The sequence below is a fragment of the Schistocerca gregaria genome, chromosome 4 (assembly GCF_023897955.1).
Source record: "Schistocerca gregaria isolate iqSchGreg1 chromosome 4, iqSchGreg1.2, whole genome shotgun sequence".
Classification (NCBI taxonomy): Eukaryota; Metazoa; Arthropoda; class Insecta; order Orthoptera; family Acrididae; genus Schistocerca; species Schistocerca gregaria.
The window spans coordinates 338,687,752-338,707,935 of record NC_064923.1 but is presented as its reverse complement, the minus strand read 5'-3'; the positions used below and the strand labels follow the sequence as shown (position 1 = coordinate 338,707,935).

The 20,184-nt window shown below is 38.7% G+C and overlaps 1 protein-coding gene across 2 annotated transcripts in view; it reads left to right on the top strand.

Moving 5' to 3' along the window:
* Positions 1 to 17,151: 17,151 nt before the first annotated feature.
* LOC126267370 (serine/threonine-protein kinase N) overlaps positions 17,152 to 20,184 on the top strand; it is a 308,585-nt gene continuing 305,552 nt past the window's right edge. Inside the window, exon 1 of one of the 2 annotated variants that reach the window (XM_049972550.1) lies at positions 17,152 to 17,580. In XM_049972550.1, the coding sequence (XP_049828507.1) occupies positions 17,557 to 17,580 (24 nt within the window). In that variant the 5' untranslated portion in view covers positions 17,152 to 17,556. The remainder of the gene's footprint in view (positions 17,581 to 20,184) is intronic. The other variant, XM_049972549.1, reaches the window with a different exon arrangement.

The following is a 20,184-nucleotide window of genomic DNA, read 5'->3' as shown; positions in this document are numbered from 1 at the left end:
GTGCAACTGATTTCTGCAGTTGAGATGTCCATGGTACACCTATATTTCCAATCATTGAAACAAAACCATTTGTTGATTGTCTCGTTTTAGTGTCGACAGTAATGTCAGCATCAGCATAGGCACAAAGTATACCGCCAGATGAAGTACAGAAGAAACCTAAGTCTGTCGTACCACGAAGATATCTGAAAATGTGTTACAGCGTTCCAATCACAGGAAATTGGTTTAGCGATAGATCGAGCTAACCAGCTCGAACAGATGAAACAGCTGAACAGCTTGAAACAGCGTAAGCGAGATCTGGGTGAGTAGAGAATTCCAGGTACATTAATAATCCCACAGCTGGACAAGAAGGAATGTTGTTGTCTAGTTGTTCCTCATCACAGGGATTTTTTAATGGTTTTTAAACAGCCATGTTACAATGATGTAAAATCTGTTGTACATAAGATCGTTGTGAAATAAACAAGCCAGGCTCCTGTTGCTCTGTTTGTGTGCCTAAAGATGGGTATAAAGATCCCACTGTTATTTTGAATTCTGACTTTAACATTTCTAAAAATGAATTAACTGCACATTGAGTTGTTCCTGCGATAAATCCATCATCGACATAAGTAGCACTCAGCAAATTTTCTGTTTTGCTTTGTCGAATGTAAATGCAAGGATCTACTGTAGAACTAATAAAACCATATTTTTCGTGAATGAATAAAAGTTATTATTCCAGCAACGAGGTGACTGCTTAAGTCCATATAATGCTTTCTTGAAGCGACAAACACGACCCGATCTGTCATCGAAACCTTCTGGTTGAGTCCAGTGCAGAATGAAGAAAAATTGTGTCACTAAATTATAACCCTGGATAACTGATGCCAGTAGGGACCAAAATTACTAATGTTGTGTAGGTCGACAACGCACTATTTTGAAACTATGGAAACTTGGCACCACGCGCTCCGATTGGCCGCGGGGTTGCCCTGTTGCTGGATGCTCTGGACAACACATGACCGTGAATGCTTTGTCTGCCGAAAATCGCGATGTATCCAAGCCACATGTGCGTATCACGTTGGGGCAGTGACAGGACGAGGACGTTTGTATGTTTGAACCGACAACCATAGCACTGCCCGTCAACCGACGAACGGCAGCAGGGCAATCACACGGCCAGTCGGAGTGCATGGTGCCAACTTTTTGTAGTTTGAAAATGGTGCGTTGTCGACCTACACAACCTTAGTAATTTTGATTCCTACTGGCATCAGCTATCCAGGGTTAAAATTTCGTGACACAATTTTTCTCCACCCTGTATATTTCTGTATTCAAGTCACCATACAAAAATGTAGTCGTAACGTCTAATTGACCAAGTCTCAAATTTTATTCTGCTGCAATCACTATTGCAGCACGAATAGAAGCATAACGAGCAACTAGACTAAAAGTTTCATCATAATCAAGTCCGGCACATTGAAACATATCACGCACAATCGATCCATCAGGTCGATATTTAATACAAAGTACCCTTCGATTATCGATAACACGTTTTCCTTTAAGAAATTCTACAAATGCCCAGATATAATTTTCTTCAAATGCCTTCATTTCTTCTTTCATTGCATTAAACCATTTATTTACTGTTCTCCATAGCTTCATTGAAGTTTGTTGGTGCAAGCTCTTCACAGATAGCTTTTGTCAGGCAAACTGATGTGTTTACTTCTTGAGACTGGTAACGCTCGTATGCTAATTTGTAGTTACTAATTTTCACTGAGGGACGTATTTCACGAACTGGCCTTCAGCTTGGTAACGCATCCGAATATTCTTGGCCATTAGTCTAAATCTGATCAACAGTAGATTCACTTTGCTCCTGTTTCTTCACGTATGGAATTACATTATAACTTAGAATGAAATATCATTGGCAAATAAACAAAAAAAATTGATCCAAAAATGCTTAAATAGCTAAAACTGTTAAACACTTTGTCAGTGCACAATTTGAAAGATGACTTAGTAGAAAAATGCCAGTCACATGCATGAACCAAAATGATTTAGGTAACTTGCTAGACCAATGAGCGAGCTACGTCGATTTCCTTGTTCAGCAACACCATTTTGCTCAGGAGTGTCTGGACAAGTAAGACGAAACTCAATACCATGCTCTCGTATCACTGAAGCTACGACGTTACAATTAAACCCTCCTCCACCATCAGCAAAATAACTTTAGGTTGTGACCAACGGCCTCACGCTCCTTGAAGTGTTTTCAAACTGTCAGCCACTTCAGATTTATTTCGCATTAAGTACATCCGAACGAAAAGAGAATAATCATCTTTGAAAATCATATAGTAACGAAATCCATTTATAAAATCAAAAGACATTGGTCCATTAATATCTGCATTGACCAATTCACCGACAGTTTGTGGACGATCTCTGCGATGGCTAAAAGGTGTGCAGTGCGAATTGCCAAGAAGACATCCATCACAAAACGATATGGTATCATGGCACTTAACCGATATACCAAAACGAGAGGGAACATCTAGTACATGACGTTTATCTTGACAACAGAGTCTCTCATGCCAACATTGTACTTGTTCGTCTGAAGTTGCTAAGTTAATCATGACTTCTGGATCCGGAGGGCAGACTCTCCTATTCATAGTACATACTGAACCAGCTAGTCTTCCAGTCGCGACTATTTGTTATCGTAAGTCACATTATATCCACGTTGTGCAGCTTGGTGGACAGAGAAAAGTCGGTGCCTGGCATCAGGTACATACCAGACATTGTCAACCAAAGCACGTGTCCACCTTTTGTTTGAGATTTATTCAGTATGAATACTGCCAGTCACATAACTTCTTTGCCAGCTGTCTATACACACTGTGAAATTTTACACTTTTCGAATGTAGTGAAATGCTGTTTATTTGGTGAAATATGATGTGTTGTGCCAGAGTGCGAAGTCCAGGAATCTGTACTCTCAAAATTAACATTAAACAACAAATCAGTGGCAAGAAATGTATTTGGTTTGCTGCTCACTTTAATATTGTAACTCGAATTGTTATTGTTGTTAGCTGTCACTTTTATTTCTTCTGAGGCCATGTGCTTCCGGAAGGTTGCGACAATATGTCCAACTTACTTGGAATACAGATGTGTACGACTTCCTTCTTTGACTTACTCCCCTCTGCTGAAAATTTCTTCTGTTTTTGATGTTGATCGTCCGATTTTGATTTTACATAGAAAGCACCAGTTGCCTGCGTAGCTAGCGAATTCTCAATCGAGCGCAAATTCTCAATAAAAAGCTTTGTCATCTGCTCAGATTCAGGAACACGATATCAGTGCGAACTGCAAAACTATTCGGTTTATAATGTTTCGAAAATGCGATGATTAAATGGCGAAAAGGGGGAAGTAGCATTTGCATTAATTTTGTTCAGTTCACTGCATATCATCATCATCATCATCATTCAAGACTGATTATGCCTTTCAGCGTTCAGTCTGGAGCATAGCCCCCTTATAAAATTCCTCCATGATCCCCTATTCAGTGCTAACATCGGAGCCTCTTCTGATGTTAAACCTATTACTTCAAAATCGTTCTTAACCGAATCCATGTACCTTCTCCTTGGTCTGCCCCGACTCCTCCTACCCTCTACTGCTGAACCCATGAGTCTCTTGGGTAACCTTGCTTCTCCCATGCATTTAACATGACCCCACCATCTAAGCCTGTTCGCCCTGACTGCTACATCTATAGAGTTCATTCCCAGTTTTTCTTTGATTTCCCCATTGTGGACACCCTCCTGCCATTGTTACCATCTAGCAGTACGTGCAATCATCCTAGCTACTTTCATATCCGTAACCTCAAACTTGTTGATCCCCCACCCAGCTTTCGCTCCCATACAACAAAGTTGGTCGAAAGATTGAACGGTGCACAGATAACTTAGTCTTGGTACCGACTTCTTTATTGCAGAAGAGAGTAGATCGTAGCTGAGCGCACACTGCATTAGCTTTTTAAACCTCGCTTCCAGTTCTTTCACTATATTGCCATCCTGTGAGAATATGCATCCTAAGTACTTGAAACCGTCCACCTGTTCTAACTTTGTTCCTCCTATTTGGCACTCAATCCGTTTATATTTCTTTCGCACTGACATTACTTTCGTTTTGGAGATGCTAATCTTCATACCATAGTCCTTACATTTCTGATCTAGTTCTGAAATATTACTTTGCAAACTTTCAATCGAATCTGCCATCACAACTAAGTCATCCGCATATGCAAGACTGCTTTTTTGTGTTCACGTATCTTAGTCTCACCCTGCCAGTCTATTGTTTTCAACATATGATCCATAAATAATATGAACAACAGTGGAGACAGGTTGCAGCCTTGTCTTTCCCCTGAAACTACTCTGAACCATGAACTCAATTTACCAACTCTAACTGCTACCTGACTATCCATATAAAGACCTTTAATTGCTTGCAAAAGTTTTCCTTCTATTCCATAATCTCGTAGAACAGACAATAACTTCCTCCTAGGAACCTGGTCGTACGCCTTTTCTAGATCCATAAATCATAGATACAATTCCCTGTTCCACTAAAGATCTGATCCTGACAATCTCTAAGAGGCCTAAACCCACACTGATTTTCATCCAATTGGTCCTCAACTAATACTCGCACTTCCCCTTCAACAATACCTGAGAAGATTTTACCCACAACACTGATTAAAGAGATACCTCTGTAGTTGTTACAATCTTTTCTGTTTCCATGTTTAACGATTGGTGTGATTACTGCTTTTGTCCAGTCTGATGGAACCTGTCCCGACTCCCAGGCCATTTCAATTATCCAGTGTAGCCATTTAAGACCTGACATTCCACTGTATTTAATGAGTTCCGACTTAATTTCATCCACCCCAGCTGCTTTATTGCACTGCAATCTATTGACCATTTTCTCCACTTTCTCAAATGTGATGCTATTTCCATCATCATTCCTATCCCATTCTACCTCGAAATCTGAAACATTACTGATCGTATTTTCACCTACATTGAGCAACTCTTCAAAATATTCCCTCCATCTGCCCAGGGAATCCACAGGATTCACCAGCAGTTTTCCTGACCTGTCCAAAATACTTGTCATTTCCTTCTTACCTCCCTATCGAAGACTGCTAATTACACTCCAAAAATTTTTTTTCCAGCAGCTTGACCCATAGTCTCCAACCTGTTTCCAAAGTCTTCCCAAGATTTCTTTTTGGATGCTGCAATTATCTGTTTGTCTTTGTTTCTTTCTTCAACATAACTTTCTCTGTCTACCTGAGTTCTAGTATGTAGCCATTTTTGATACGCCTTCTTTTTCCTTTTACAGGTTGCCTTGACTGTGTCATTCCACCAAGCTGTTTGCTTCATCCTACTTTTACACACTACTGTTCCAAGACATTCTTTAGCCACTTCTAGTACTGTGTCCCTGTACCTTGTCCATTCCTCTTCCAATGACTGTAATTGACTACATTCTATTAACTGGTACCTTTCTGAGATCGCTTTTATGTACTTGTGCCTGATTTCCTTATCCTGAAGTTTCTCCGCTCTTATCCTCCTGCATATGGACCTGACCTCCTGCCCTTTCGACCTCACAATCCCAATTTCACTGCAGATTAAATAATGATTAGTGTCATCAAAGAATCCCCTGAATACACGTGTGTCCCTCACAGCCTTCCAGAATTCCTGATCTGTTATTATATAGTCAATGACAGATCTGGTTCCCCTGCCTTCCCAAGTTTACCAGTGAATGTTCTTATGTTTAAAAAAGGAGTTTGTGATTACTAAGCCCATACTGGCACAGAAATCCAAGAGTTGTTTCCCGTTCCTGTTGGCCTCCATATCCTCTCCAAATTTACCCATAACCTTTTCATACCCTACTGTTCGATTTCCAATCCTGGCGTTAAAATCTCCCATGAGCAGAACACTGTCCTTGTCATTTTCTAACAACTACATCACTGAGTGCCTCATAAAAACTATCCATTTTATCTTGATCTGTCCCTTCACAATGCGAATATACTGACACAATCCTAATTTTCTTGCTAGAGACTGTCAAATCTATCCACATCAGTCGTTCGTTTATATACCTTATTGCAACTACGCTGGGTTCCATTTCTTTCCTGATGTAAAGCCCTACACCCCGTTGTGCTGTTCCTGCGTTGACTCCTGACAGGTAGACCTTGTATTCTCCCACTTCCTCTTCTTTCTCACCCTTTACCCGAATGCCACTAACACCTAAAACGTCCAGCCCCATCTTACTTGCAGCCTCTGCCAGCTCTACCTCCTTCCCAGAATAGCCCCCATTGATATTAATAGCTCCCCATGACATTACCATTTGTTTGCCAAGTCGTATCTTAGGAGTCCCTGGTTTGTCAGTTAGAAGTGGGACTCTGTCACCTCCAAAGGTCCGAGGCATTTTGCTCTGATTGTTGCCAGCATCATATTTAAAGTAGCAAGGAAGCAGGTTGCTAGCCTTACTTGTCCCGTGTACCATTGGGTTTTACCCCTAACGGCTGAGGGACTAACCGGTGAATTTGGTAGTCTTTGCCGTATGAGCACAAAGGTGACCACGACTCAAAATATGTCCGAGATGCCCAGCCTTATTCCATAGGAACTGGTATCCCGACTATCGGGACCACTTACTTGGCCACTCATAAGTTGCCCGTGGTTCATGAACTAGGACATGACTACAGGAACCCACACCATGAACCACTGTATAACTCATGGAAAATGTTTGCAAGTAGCGACGTGTGTTTTGTTATAGACGTGACGTCACGTTTCAAATAAACACTCGAACAACGTGTATACCTGCTGCAATGAAGATTGTTCATACACTGACGTAAGGGTGTCCCAAATTTCTTTTGCATCAGCCTTCTTTCTTACATGAATAGCAGATTCCTCTTCAAGAGCAGTTCCAAATGATATGAGCTTCCCGAGCATTGTCCCGTTGCCAACGCCGATATGCGTCGGACGGTTTGTCTCCTTCCGCTAATGACGGACACTGACGTGTACTACCTATAATCGAATAAAGAGAATGTTCCTTTAAACAAAGTTGGATCTGTCATTTCCATGTTTCCCGCTGAACTTCACTTAACAACTTGGGGATGTTTGCAAGATTACTGTCATCACTCAACTGAAGCGTTGTGTCCACCATACCACAAATCTTGCTGTCTCACGAGTGTCCTAGTAAATAGAGAAATAGTCTAGCGATCGAATATTATAACTCTCACAACCTAAAACGTTCAAACCTGGGCCCATAACCTGATTTGGTGAATTTAGATATAATTTTACAGCAAGAACACAACACTTTTAGGAACAGTGATCTCCTTCCTTTCACATCTATGAAACGACATATAGCAACAAAAACTTCATAGACTAAAAACATGAAAAAAAAGAAACTCTCAGGAGCAAAATATTCCACATGACACAAATCCAAGCACCACCATTGGAGAGACCAGGAAACACGCAGTTATAAACTTTATTGTTGATACAACTGAAGTTAATACCAGCACTCTCAGTGATTCAGTGATCACTCATTATTGACAATTAGCTAAGTTGGGTCTAGAGGAATGTTCGATACTAGCTGTCGGCTTTGACCTGTGACGTAATGGCTGCTGTGTTGTTACGTTTTGGTGTGTATTTTGAATTGAATTCCTGTGTAGCCTAACATTCATTCTATCGATCGTAATATAGCTGGTTTATACAGCAAGTAATTTATTAACGTTTGCACTGGATTTTAAATTGATTTCATGTATTAATGTTGTTGTTGTGGGCTTCAGTCCTGAGACTGGTTTGATGCAGCTCTCCATGCTAATCTATCATGTGCAAGCTTCTTCATCTCCCAGAACCTACTGCAGCCTACATCCTTCTAAATCTGCTTAGTGTATTCATCTCTTGTTCTACCTCAACGATTTTTATTCTCCAAGCTGCCCTCCAGTACTAAATTGGTGATCTGCGGGAACGGGGAACAACATACATTTCACATTTTACTATTGTGAAATTGAGTGATGAATGGAGGCCAAACTTTTCTATAGTCCAAGAAGATGCCAAAAGTACCCGTCTCTTAATTCTATGACTGACTAAAAGATACAACCTTTCTACTGTGTCATAAGAGGATTTGACTTCTTGAATTCCACATGTAGCATCGTCAAGTGTACACATAAAGTAATATTTTGTCTTTGTTGAATTCTGGTTCTAATAGCTTAGTGTATGCCTGATATGTTGGCACAATCGTCATAACCCTGACCACAGCATTTAGTTAAAAGGTCCCTTTTCATCTGTTGCACTTAGTATTTACTTTTCTGTTCTTAAAGACCTGATCTCTTTTTGTAATGTGTTGTGTTGGTCGTGTAATACTAGAAAATAATGATGCAGTGTTAATATAATTAATAACTTATTTTTCAACTGCATAGTATAGTACGTTTCATTTGAAGGTTGTAATTTGTGAGAAGTTTGACGGTTGCAAAAAGTGTTCACTGTTTGATATTCCTATTTTTCCCTGTGTCCCCGAAAACCTATATTACTGGATTTCAGTGTTATCGTCATATTCACAGTAAGCTCAAGCATATATTTTCATATGTCCTCACTTTTCTTTTATTATGAATACATACTGGTGTGAACTGTGTTTTGTTGCATGATGAACTGAACACAATGCATGCCTTCAGATGTGCATATAGTTTCATGTCGCACTATACTTTTGGTTAGCCACCTTCAGTCTCGACCCACTTTCCTCCAACCTGAATGTTTTTGTAAAACAAATAAGTTTTTAGTTTCATCATTTACATTCAACTGATAATCTGGATGATCATTTGAATAGTCTGCGCTATCAACAGCCTAATTACATTTATGGTGGTATTGCTACCATCTTTTTTTCGCCTTGATAATTGCTGTTATAGTTTTTCGCTTAAGAATTGCACTCACTTGTGACACTGCAAACTTCTGTAACCATATTGCTTAACTGAGTAGATGCCTGTAATTACATCATTACTTCTTGTTGTATGACTGACAGCGATGCCGAATAAAGATATGACAAATGCTACATGTTCAGTAAAGAATGCATTATACAGTCTTGGGTACATTAAACATCAACAATGGATAATTTTCCACTTAAATGTGATATTTTGGTGTACATTTTCATTGCTGTGATTGTCTTGTAATAACTAATCTGCGCCGCACTTTTGTGAGGTCCGACGAACATGCTGCAAACAGAGCTTTATGAGAGACGTCAAGGACAAGAATTGTTTATGTACTCTGCGCTGAACTCAATTTAGCATTGACTGTTTCTACGAAAACATGTCAATCTGACCATTTCTATATGTTTGACCATACTGTTTATAGTACAAATATTTCTATCTTTATATTTTTATATATTTTAATTTTACTTCTTAATAAAATAAGGGAGACAACCCAGGGGACCAAAGTGACTCACTGACAATATGACTGCAAACACAGTGGCCTCTTTGACAGGTCCTGTCCCACAAGGGCTGTCATGCTAGTGTGTTTGGATTATAAGGATAAGTTACTGTAACGAATATTCTCAAAATATGTAATCGAAACATTAATCGATTCTATCTGTATTACATTATTTGTCTTTTTTCAGCGTTTAGTTCACTAAAAAATGCCAGTTACATATGTACCAGGTACTGTATACTCACGTGCAGAGAGGTTGCAAGGGGCAACGATGTTATGAACACTTTCCTAAAACAAAATAACACATTCATTAAAATTAAGATGAAAACAATCTTCATAAAACATGTAGTTTAAATTTATTGCAGAAATAATGATGGAATTATTTATTTGTGAACTGAATTACAAAATAACTCACTATACATACTACTAATAACCATGACATATTAACATTCAGTATAAACACTTTCCCTCTGAGGTCGTTTGCACATATTAATTTGTTTGCAATTTTGGTAATATCAATAGCCATTTCTTTATCAATATGATGAATTGACAAATCATTTAATCCTTTTTGTGTCACTGTTGACCGCAGAAACGTTTTCAATCGTCTATGTGCTGATAACGACCGCTCAGAGGTGTAAAAAGTAATAGGTATAGCTAAAATCATCCGAACAAACTTCACAAAATCTGTGTGCATTTCACAAATGGGACCACTGTTTTCTCTACTTAAAATACTGTATTTCGAATGTCTGATAAGTTGCCCACTTCCTCTTTCTTCGTTCTGCACACATCTTAAAACATGTCCCTATAGAATGTTACCTTGTCTTTGTCAAAGTGTGCCTCATAGAACTGCAGGTCTCGATCAGCACCAATCTGACCAATAGCAAAAGCCTTTAGCTATGAAATAAGTTCCAGATCATTTACTCAAATCTACGATTTAGCGAATCCTTAGCCACATCAATTATTCCAAAAAATATTTGTCAGTACATTTCCTCTGGCGTTTTGTACTTATGATGATTACTATCTTTGTTGTAGTGTTTTTTTAGGTAAAACTGGTTCATTAGTGCTAAGTTCCTCCACTTTCCTAATGTTTTCACTCCTTTGTGAAGCTAAACTAGCAGCCAAAGTTTCCACCAATGTTTTGATTTCTCGGTATGACAATGATTTCTTCTAAAAAAAATAATGAAGTTGCTCAATCCTGCCAAAAACTTAAATTGACATTTCCAGGAAAATAAGAAATTTGAATTGACGCAGGTTTGAAAAATATCCACTAGCCTTTCCATCGACTTGCAGGTTTCTCTTCTGACAGATCTTTCAATAATTCCAAGAGAACGTAACAATTACTTTCCAGTGATTTTAATGATTGTAGCCTGACACACCACCTTGTGCGACAGAATGGTCCCAAAGTCAGTCTGTGAATGTTTTTTGCAACACCATCTTCGTTGTCTTCTTGTAGCGATTGAAGCATCGTTAGCATCTTTGGCAAATGTCTTATAAATGATAATTACTAGATTTCACAATGTTTTGCTGTTTACCGCCGATTAAGCCACAACAACTGATGAATATTTGATGCTTCATCACTGTGACGAAGAACTGCTATTCTTGCTGACTTAAAAACTGGAGGGACGTTATTATCTTTAAAATAGTTTTGCGTGCACTTTTCTTATCTTCTAATTTATGTGTTGAGATAATGGATGGAACATTGGTACCTTGTTACCTAGTTGCCAGAGCAGTCATGGATGAACAGTGAAGTGTACGATTTTCATGAACTCCGCAAATTCAGTTGCCTTTTGCAGCCGGGAAAATACATTTCTAACAAATGAATTACACAAATTCCTGTCTGCAGAAGCAGCAGCAGCCCTGTACTGGAATCAAAAGTGTTTTTACACACACTACAGAACACTTTGTCCAAATGTTTGTCGTAATAATTCCAAGGAAAAGCGTATTTCCATCCTTTATGGTATCATCTGCCTGATCGTTTCTTGACACTTCTTGCTCATGTACTACATAAACTAACAGAAAACACATTCTCAGGTTCCTTATTTTTTGGCCGAACATGCTTTTCACTATTGTCGATGTAAATAATATCCACCTGTGATGATGATGACAAATGTATGACGAATTTATCCATAGCGATTAGGAAACTGGTAGAATTCGAAAGTATGTATGGAAGGAATACTCAATATTGTATTTCAGCTTTACACACGAGTCCTTTGAAGTCACAAAGTTTGAAAACTGCGAAAATTTTTGCCCAGCGAAGAGCTTTTACCTCATGTATCCCATCAATAGACCCTCTTCTTTGTACTAGCTATTAATGCGGTAACACCCCTTCAGCCTACAATATAGGCTCTCACTTTTTTCAAAGCCATTGTCTGAACAAACAACACGATAAAAAATCCAGATGACGTGAAAACAATTTCACAGATGTATTAACTTCACTGAAATGTTAAACCACATCGCTGTTATGTGTGAAAGAAATAACAATTGACATAGTCTGTAACAATGGCTTCCTTGTATCTCGGATTATTCTTTATTATATTTCAGTATTGTCAAGCAGATATATGAAAACAATTGTTGAAGAGTGGAGTGGGTGTACTGAAGCTTGTCACTTGTAAGGAAACATGAAAACAAGTCAAAAGAGGTGATTCCATTCATAGTATAGTGCAACTGTTATTCTGGGGAGTGCCTCTGACTTGGCCAGAGAACGAAAAGAAATGGGGGAGTGTGTTGCTTGATTGCCTTTGCAGAAACACACCTGAAACAAATAGATATGTTTTAGAGGTCACAAATTATAACTTCCATCTTAGTATTTTATTAGTTCATTACTTTTTGATGAAGGCAAGTGAGAAATATTAATTCTACTTTGTTTTTGTGAAACTAAAAATTTTATGCATTTGGCACACCCAATATGGGTGCTCAATCCCCAGCTCACCCACTTGGTTGGTACACATGATTTACTGGTTTTTGTGTTATAGCTGGCATGTTATAAGAGTAAGCCATTTTAAGGCAACGACCCATGATTCATGAAAAAGTTTCGTTGTTGTTAGGATTTTTTATATTAAAATGTCGATAACATATTGGTGATTAAAGCCTTTAGAAAACTGTAACATAGAAGATGAGGCCGACAAAAACTTGTTTTCAGCATTGTTAGTTGATCGAGGCACCATGAGTCAGAACTGAGGTTGGGTCGCAAGACTGTTTGTGTATTGTAGTATCCAATTTCTTTTTCCACTTTTGCCTTTCCTAAAACGTTGTTGGAGTTTCCTATGAAACTAATGAAAATAATTTATTTAATAGTTGATGTTATTTAAACATAATTGCTCTCTCTGTCAGATTTCTATTTGTTCACTTTGGTAAACTTTTAAAAGCTGACACCCTTTCTTTCTTTTCCGTCTTATTACACATTCATGGACATTCAAGTTTTTATTTATATGTACTGAAGATAGAACAACATGACTAGCATATGGTCAAGAACGGAATTGTGCATTTTAATAGAGTTAATGTAGGAATTCTACATGTGTCCATTTTCATGTACGAACTGAATGCTTTGTGAGTCAAGTAAAGCTGACTACTGCCCTGGGAGCGCAAAATCATATAATCCAACTCTTGTCACATGCTGATGACACTGTGTCTCATGATGTTGGATACCCCACGTGCATGCATGTTAACGTTAGCTGCCTTGTCTCATGTGCTGATGGCGATAGTGAAACAGTTTATCAAGTTTAGGAATGCTGGACAAGATATTTTCTTGTTCTCTTTCACAGTATGAAGGCATATTGCTTTCAAAACCGAAAATGCTGTGACGTTTGTGATGGATGGGCTGTGCTTGAGCCAAAGTAGGGCTGTACATTTTGCCCTGTTTGCAGAGTTATGTCATTCACTTGATCACAGACAGGCTGTCCTGTTATCTGTGCTATAAAAATTACAATTGATGCATTAGCTGCTCTACCTATTATGTTGGTGATGCAATCCATCCTTCCATATGTTAAAGCACAGAAAGCTGGCTTTATACTGTGCAGTTTATCTCGCTGAGAACCCATCTTGATAGCTGTCTTTCAGACTATGATTATTGACCAATTCTCAAAGAATAGTGTGCATAAGAGCTGATGAGCATAATGAAAAACTGATGATAGTGAATGACACTGTAGCAGGGCTAAGCTATGTACCCAGGGTTATATTCAAATAATGTGAAAAGTTTTCAAGGAATAACAATGAAATGTTTTGTGAAATAATTTGCTTACATGTAGGAACTAAAAGAGAGTGGAGAAAACTCTGACATACTATTCAATGATTCTTGACAACAACTGAGATGCATAAATGTTCGTGATGCAAGGTGACCACTGAGTGGAATTAAATCAGACAAGTATTCTACACCTACATCTACATGGCTACTCTGCACTGCACATCATACTTAAAAGCCTAACAGAGGGTTCATCGAACTACCTTAGCACTGGTTCTTTATTACTCCACTCTCGAACAGAGCAAAATAAATAAATAAATAAATAAACACCTACATCCTTCTGTGCAAGCTCTGATTTCCATTACTTTATTACGATGATAGTTTCTCCGTATATAGGTGAGTGTCAACAAAATATTTTCGCATTTGGAGGGGAAAGTTTGTTGTTAAATTTTCGTGAGAAGATCCCACCGCAACGAGAATCGCCTTTGTTTTAATGACATCCACCCCAGATCCTCTATCATGTCTGTGGCACTCTCACCACTATTTCTCTATAATACAAAACGTGCAGCCGTCCTTTGAACTTTCTAGATGTACTTGGTTACTTCTATGTGGTAAGGATCCAGCACCGCATAGCAGTATGCCAAAAGAGGATGGACAAGTGCGGTGTAGCCAGTCTCTTTAGTAGATCTGTTGCATATTCTAAGTGTTCTGCCAATAATGTGCAGTCTTTGGTTCGCCTTCCCTCAACATTTTCTACATCGTGTGATACTTTTTAAAATGCTAAGATTAAAAGTTAAACATTGTACTTTAAATTAACAATTACGGGTTCATGCATCTTTAAAAATCGGTCCAATGTTTCTCTACCTATTTTGCTTCTTACTTTTAGACAAATTATTTCACAAAATATTTGACAATTTTTATTAAAATCTTTTTTTTTCAAGTATTGTTTAGAAGGCATGAAATATAACACATTTAAATATTAAATGGTATTATATTGTTATTATGAATATATAGGAAAAAAAGTAGAGAAGTTTCTGTTTATGCTGTGATTTTATATTTTTAACATTTCTTTACATTCCTATCAGCAACTGTTTATGAAATATTTCAATTTTCCCTCAGATTACTAATTAAGTTGTTTTTAATTACTCTGATCACTTTCAAGCTGTTAATTTTTTGTGAAACCAGACCTCATGTTGTCCAATTTGATACCCTAATTTACCCATTACCTTCTTTTTGTTTGGCTATGAAAATTCAGACCAAAATCCATTGTGTTATTTGTGGGGAGTATTTTTTTTCTCTCTGCTTGACCAAAAAAGCCTTCTTCTATAGGTAAACTCTCAACAACTTGACCCTGGGGCAAGTGACGTAGACCACTGCAACACATTACATGCACTACAATCGTCTTGGAGTTGAAAATTACAGGGGTGTTTGGTGATGTAGTTAGAGTCTCTTGTTGGTCAGTTGAAAGAGAGAGAGATGAAACATACAGAAATTTACAGGGAAAGACTACTGAGATAACTGTTCCTCCTTAAGCTATCTATTCACTTGGGTGGTCCTTTCAGTGGAGGCCTTAGCACAGGGGCATCAGATATTGTAAAATGTGCTTCTGGCAAACAAAAGCACAAAAATCTGCCCTGAGCTTGGAGTCTGACTTCCTGGACAAGTGTGTTGGAATCATTTATGTTCCATTGCAAAACAGGAGCCATCTTAATGGTGAGGCTTTGTACATTGTTTGCTTTTATCCTTTTGCTGAGGAGGGTGTGTTAAAAGAGGAGAAAGTGTGTTGGAAGAACTCATTGGTGTCCTCAGGCAGGTTTCAATATCCAGATTGTCTCGTAGTTTGCCATCAGCATGGTCTAGATCACGTCATCACGCATATCTTCTTAAAAAGAGAGGATGGTGACGCCATCATTGCCGATATGTTTCTCAGCTTCCCTCTATCTGCATGCAGAGACGAATTTGTAGTTTGAAGAGTTTGTTTGACAATGGCCATTTCTGGTTGGGTAGGAGAGACAAGAGCTTTTACAGCAAGGGCCCACAGACTGCGGCCAATGGGCCATATTGGCGTGCTACACATCTGATGGCAAACTGCCCCTCACTTCTTAGTCATGAACCTTTTTTTCCTCCCAATGCAGAACAGCAAATTGTTTCACAACATGATATTTTTGAGCTTATGCACTTGCACAACAATATGTGAATAATGTTACTGAAAAAAGTGTTGTTGTTATAACATTTGTTTGATAAATTAACATTTGTGAAACAAATTATGTAAACCAATAATTTCCCTATTTTTGTGGGCCTTATGTGCCTACGATAACAGTGTTGCCACAGTGATAACACCGGTTCCCGACAGATCACCAAAGTTAAATGCTGTTGAGCTTGGCTAGTACTTGGTTGGGTAACAATCTGGATCTGCTGAGCGCTGTTTTCCCAAGGGGGGGGGGGGGCGCCCAGCCCCTGTTAGACTAATTGACAATCTACTTGACCGACGAGTATTGGCTCTGGTCACGAAAACTATTAATTGCTGAAAGGGTGGTGTGCTGACCACATGCCCCTCGCTATCTTCAGCCAGTGCAGTTTGTAGTTCTGACCCAACAGAGGAGATGAACAAGCGTTCCCATCTTTTGTACAATCTGACCACAATTTCTTCAAGTTACCGGTGCTTTGCGTGTTGTGGTGGTGTGTATGTAGTGCTGATACTTGAAACAGTGCTTTGAGCTAGAAACATATGAGCTAACTTTCAGGCAGATGAATCCTACAGTAATGTTCTTAGGCAAAAATGGAGAACTGAAGGTCAAAATAAATGTAATTGTCTTTTCAAACAATGGAAAATCCAGAATGGCGTGGCTCCAGTTGCCAGAGACTGCAGTCATGTGTGTGAGTAGCGTTTGTGTCTGCGAATGTGTGTCTATTGTTGACGAAGGCCAATGGCCAAAAGCTTTAATTGTCAAAGTCTTTTTGTTTTGCTTATCTGAGACTCAGCATCTCCACTATATGGTGAGTAGAAACTTTTGTTCTCATAATGTTGTAGTTGTCTTTCCTAATTCGCCGTTCATTCGCTTCATTTGGATTTTGGGGTTTACAGACATGGCGAGCGTTTTCTCCAGTAAGTTTATCAAGTAATCACATTTAGTACGCCACAGTAACTTATGCCCAGGTTTATTTTTATGTATTTAATCATCTAGCGATCATATCCGATGATATGGCATTTGTCGTCATACGACAGTGGAAAAAAATAGCTCAAACATGAGTATACACACAATATATAAATATGCTTTTACGAGGATATGACAGGTTGTCGGCTACAGATGTAGGTGTCGATATTAGATTGTTGTTCGCACATTTCACAAAGGAACTGTGAAAGGGAAAAATTTAGGTACCCGAATCCTCTTTATACTTATGTTTTCATCACTGTGCTAATTTTGATTTTTTTTAACATGCTTGAGCATATCTGTCAGTATAAAAAACGTAAAAAGAAATGGGTAATTGTTACTGAGAGTGTTTTAAATACGCAGGTGTGTTCTACGTTCTTTTTCATGTCAATGTGAAACAAATATTTACGCTGTGCATCTCCTGACAAAATTCAGTGATACTTTGGAACATGACAAACAGATGTTTATGCGCGTCTGGGCAAATTATGGACATTCCATCGATCAGCCAGCTGGAGGACGCAATATGAACTGAGGCGTGTGACGGTCCACAGATGTGATGCTGAACGAGGCCGCCAACATTGCAGCGAATCAGATGACAGTTCCAGCGGTAGTAAGTGGCGAGGTAATTTGATTGGACCGTAGGAAACTAAGAAGGTTCGGTGCAGTGCGGAAGGGGGAGTGAAGTCTGTCAACAGCGTGTTGTTTATTTATGTGCGTGTCAAAACATCAGTGTGTTTTGTGTAAACTGTGGCGTAGTGCAGTGCGGAAATTATGTGCAGCTCTGTAAGATGAGACTGATATAGCGTAGTTGACTTTTTTACCTGTATCCGAAACATAGGAAAGTCTAACGCGAAACAAGATGGCGGACTCCAGTTACTACCAGGTGAGAAAATTATACCAGTCGTCTTTTCTGCGCTTCACAACTAAGATCGAAATACAACGTACAAGAATGTCATAGTAAATGTGTATTTGTGTAGATTATGTGCTATGGTAACAAGTGTATATGTATGAATCGTCATAATTATTGACCCTTTTTTTTCTAACATGTTTTCAAGGCCCAATGGCTGGGCTGATTTGTAGAACGATCGTTTTCTTAATAGAGCAGTGTTCTAGGATGCGGTCTGTTTTCAGTGGGAGTTTACGTGGACAATATTCGCATTTTCACGTGTAGTATGCATGAATCATTCGTGTTTTGCGCTTTGGTAATATAGGCCTACTACAACGGACACGACTTACTGAAAAGGCGGTTACCAGCATTACTGTTCCAACTTGCTTAATCGTCAAGATGATTAGAGTTCTGTTTGGTAGGGCACCCATAGCTAGTAGTATTCGAAAACTTTATGGACTATACACGTAGATGGTATGTTTGTTGATGGAGTGACCACCACTTTCAACAAGTAACACCCACTGTCTGTTTAAATACGTAAATTACATTTCTGAAGTATTGCGACCACCCGTTTACAATTATGACAAGATTCGTCGTGAATTCAAATTTCTTTACAATCCGTAATTTAAAAATGTTCATTTTATTTTGACATTTTGCTTGCCACTGCTTTTTCAGTGCAAACTGAAGATAAAGTCCCATAATAAACCCAAAAAAATCCTATAATCAAGAGCGGCTTGGTGTTATTGTGTTTTATAGGCCTATATAGGAACAGTCAGTGAATTTAATCCTCAGTGATTGGAAAACAGTTCGTGCAGGTGCACAAAATTATAAGTTACCAACGATGTCTCACATATTCAGTATGAACTGCTTATGTTGTACTTTTCTTCCTTACCGTGACTCGGACAACCTAATCTTTAGTTTGTAAGTAGTTTCTGTTTCTTAGAAGATCATCCTTATTTCTGAGAGTGCACTCAGTATCAGGCAAGCATTCTATAATGTCACTTGGAACACAGGTGCAACTTAAGGTGAATACTATTTTGATCATTGTAAAGTACCTAGTCAGTGCTCTGTATTGCTAGGTGCCATGTGTTGCCTTTACTGAGTTGCAGATTGCATCTGGAGCTACATTCCACATTTGTCTGGAGCCTATTGTTAAATCTGATAACGATTAAAAGGAAACTCTAAATTATTGTTGGTTTCTGAGAGAACTATATGGGAGTTACAGAGCGCTTTGTTAGCAACATATTTTTATTTTGTAACTGTATCGCAAGTTAGCAATGTGCGATTCAGTGTGACGAGATGAAAAATTTTGAATAACATGTAGCACAGCAGTACTGTACTCCATGGGGCCATATATGGGGCAGGATGAATATTTGATATTAGTTGTTGGCTTTAAGCACCGATGTAATGATAATGGCCGGTGTGACATCACCTTTTGGTGCATTTTCTCACAGTTTGGTTGTTAGTTGGTGAAGCCAGGGAATGTGAAAGTGAAAAACTTGGTTTTGATGTCAGACTGATCAATAGCTTTGCCTATTGAGTTGCGAAGCCAACAAATGTGTGTGTGTGGGGGGGGACTGGTTGTGGTGGTAGACTGAGCTGAAGCTGAAATTGATTAGGTTGGAAAGTCACACTTCTGTTTGACTTGCCAAAGCCCACAAATGTGAAACCAAAAAAAAATAAAAATAAAAAAAAATGGCATCAATCTGATCTGTAGCTTAGCCCATTTGAAATAAATGGCCGTTGGTATCACATTATGGTTGCCGAGTAGTGTACAATGTTTGTCATATGTTTCCTATCTCACTGGTCAAAGGCAACAACTTGTATCAAATATTCCTCTGTATCCTCACATGCTACCTCACCTCTCTTGGAGTGGCTCACTTAACTGCCAAGTGAACATCCTGTAAGAAGCTTATTAATTACCGTACATAGCCATACATGTTGTGTGTCTTTTTTTCCCAGCTCTCAGTGGTCACATTTTGTCTTTATACACAAATCAAGCAGGTCAATATGTCAAAGTCCGTCTTTCCTTAGAAATGGTTACTTTGGTTTCAGTATTGTTTTATTTATATGTTATTACTAGGGGAGGCAAATATCTAGATATTCAGCTTTAACATGAAGACCACACTTGATTTAAAAATTGTCAGTAGTGTATTCGGTAAAATTGTGAAATAGAATTGCTGCCAGTACTTTCTTTCAGGATGTGAAATTTAACTCCTCTCAATAGCCACATGTAAAGTACATACAACATTCTAGATTTTAAAACTAATAGTTTCTTCCTCACAGAGGAGAAAGGAATAATTGGGGAATGTTGAAAGTGAAAGATTAAGGTTGAGGTGAACCCATCTGTCGTGGGGATAAGGGGAGATTAAAATGAAGGGGAAAGCATCAGAGTGAGGATGAGGTCACAGATAGTAAACCTACATTGGTGAGTGCTGTGCAAATTTAAGTTGAGAGATGATGAAGGCAGACTGAAAAGTAAAGATGGGTTACAAGGAGGAGAAATGAAATGAAAAGTAAGATTCAAGAACCAGGGGGGGGGGGGGGGAGTGAGATTCAACTTGAAGAGTAGAGGACAGCTGCTAGCAGCAGTGTCAGTTC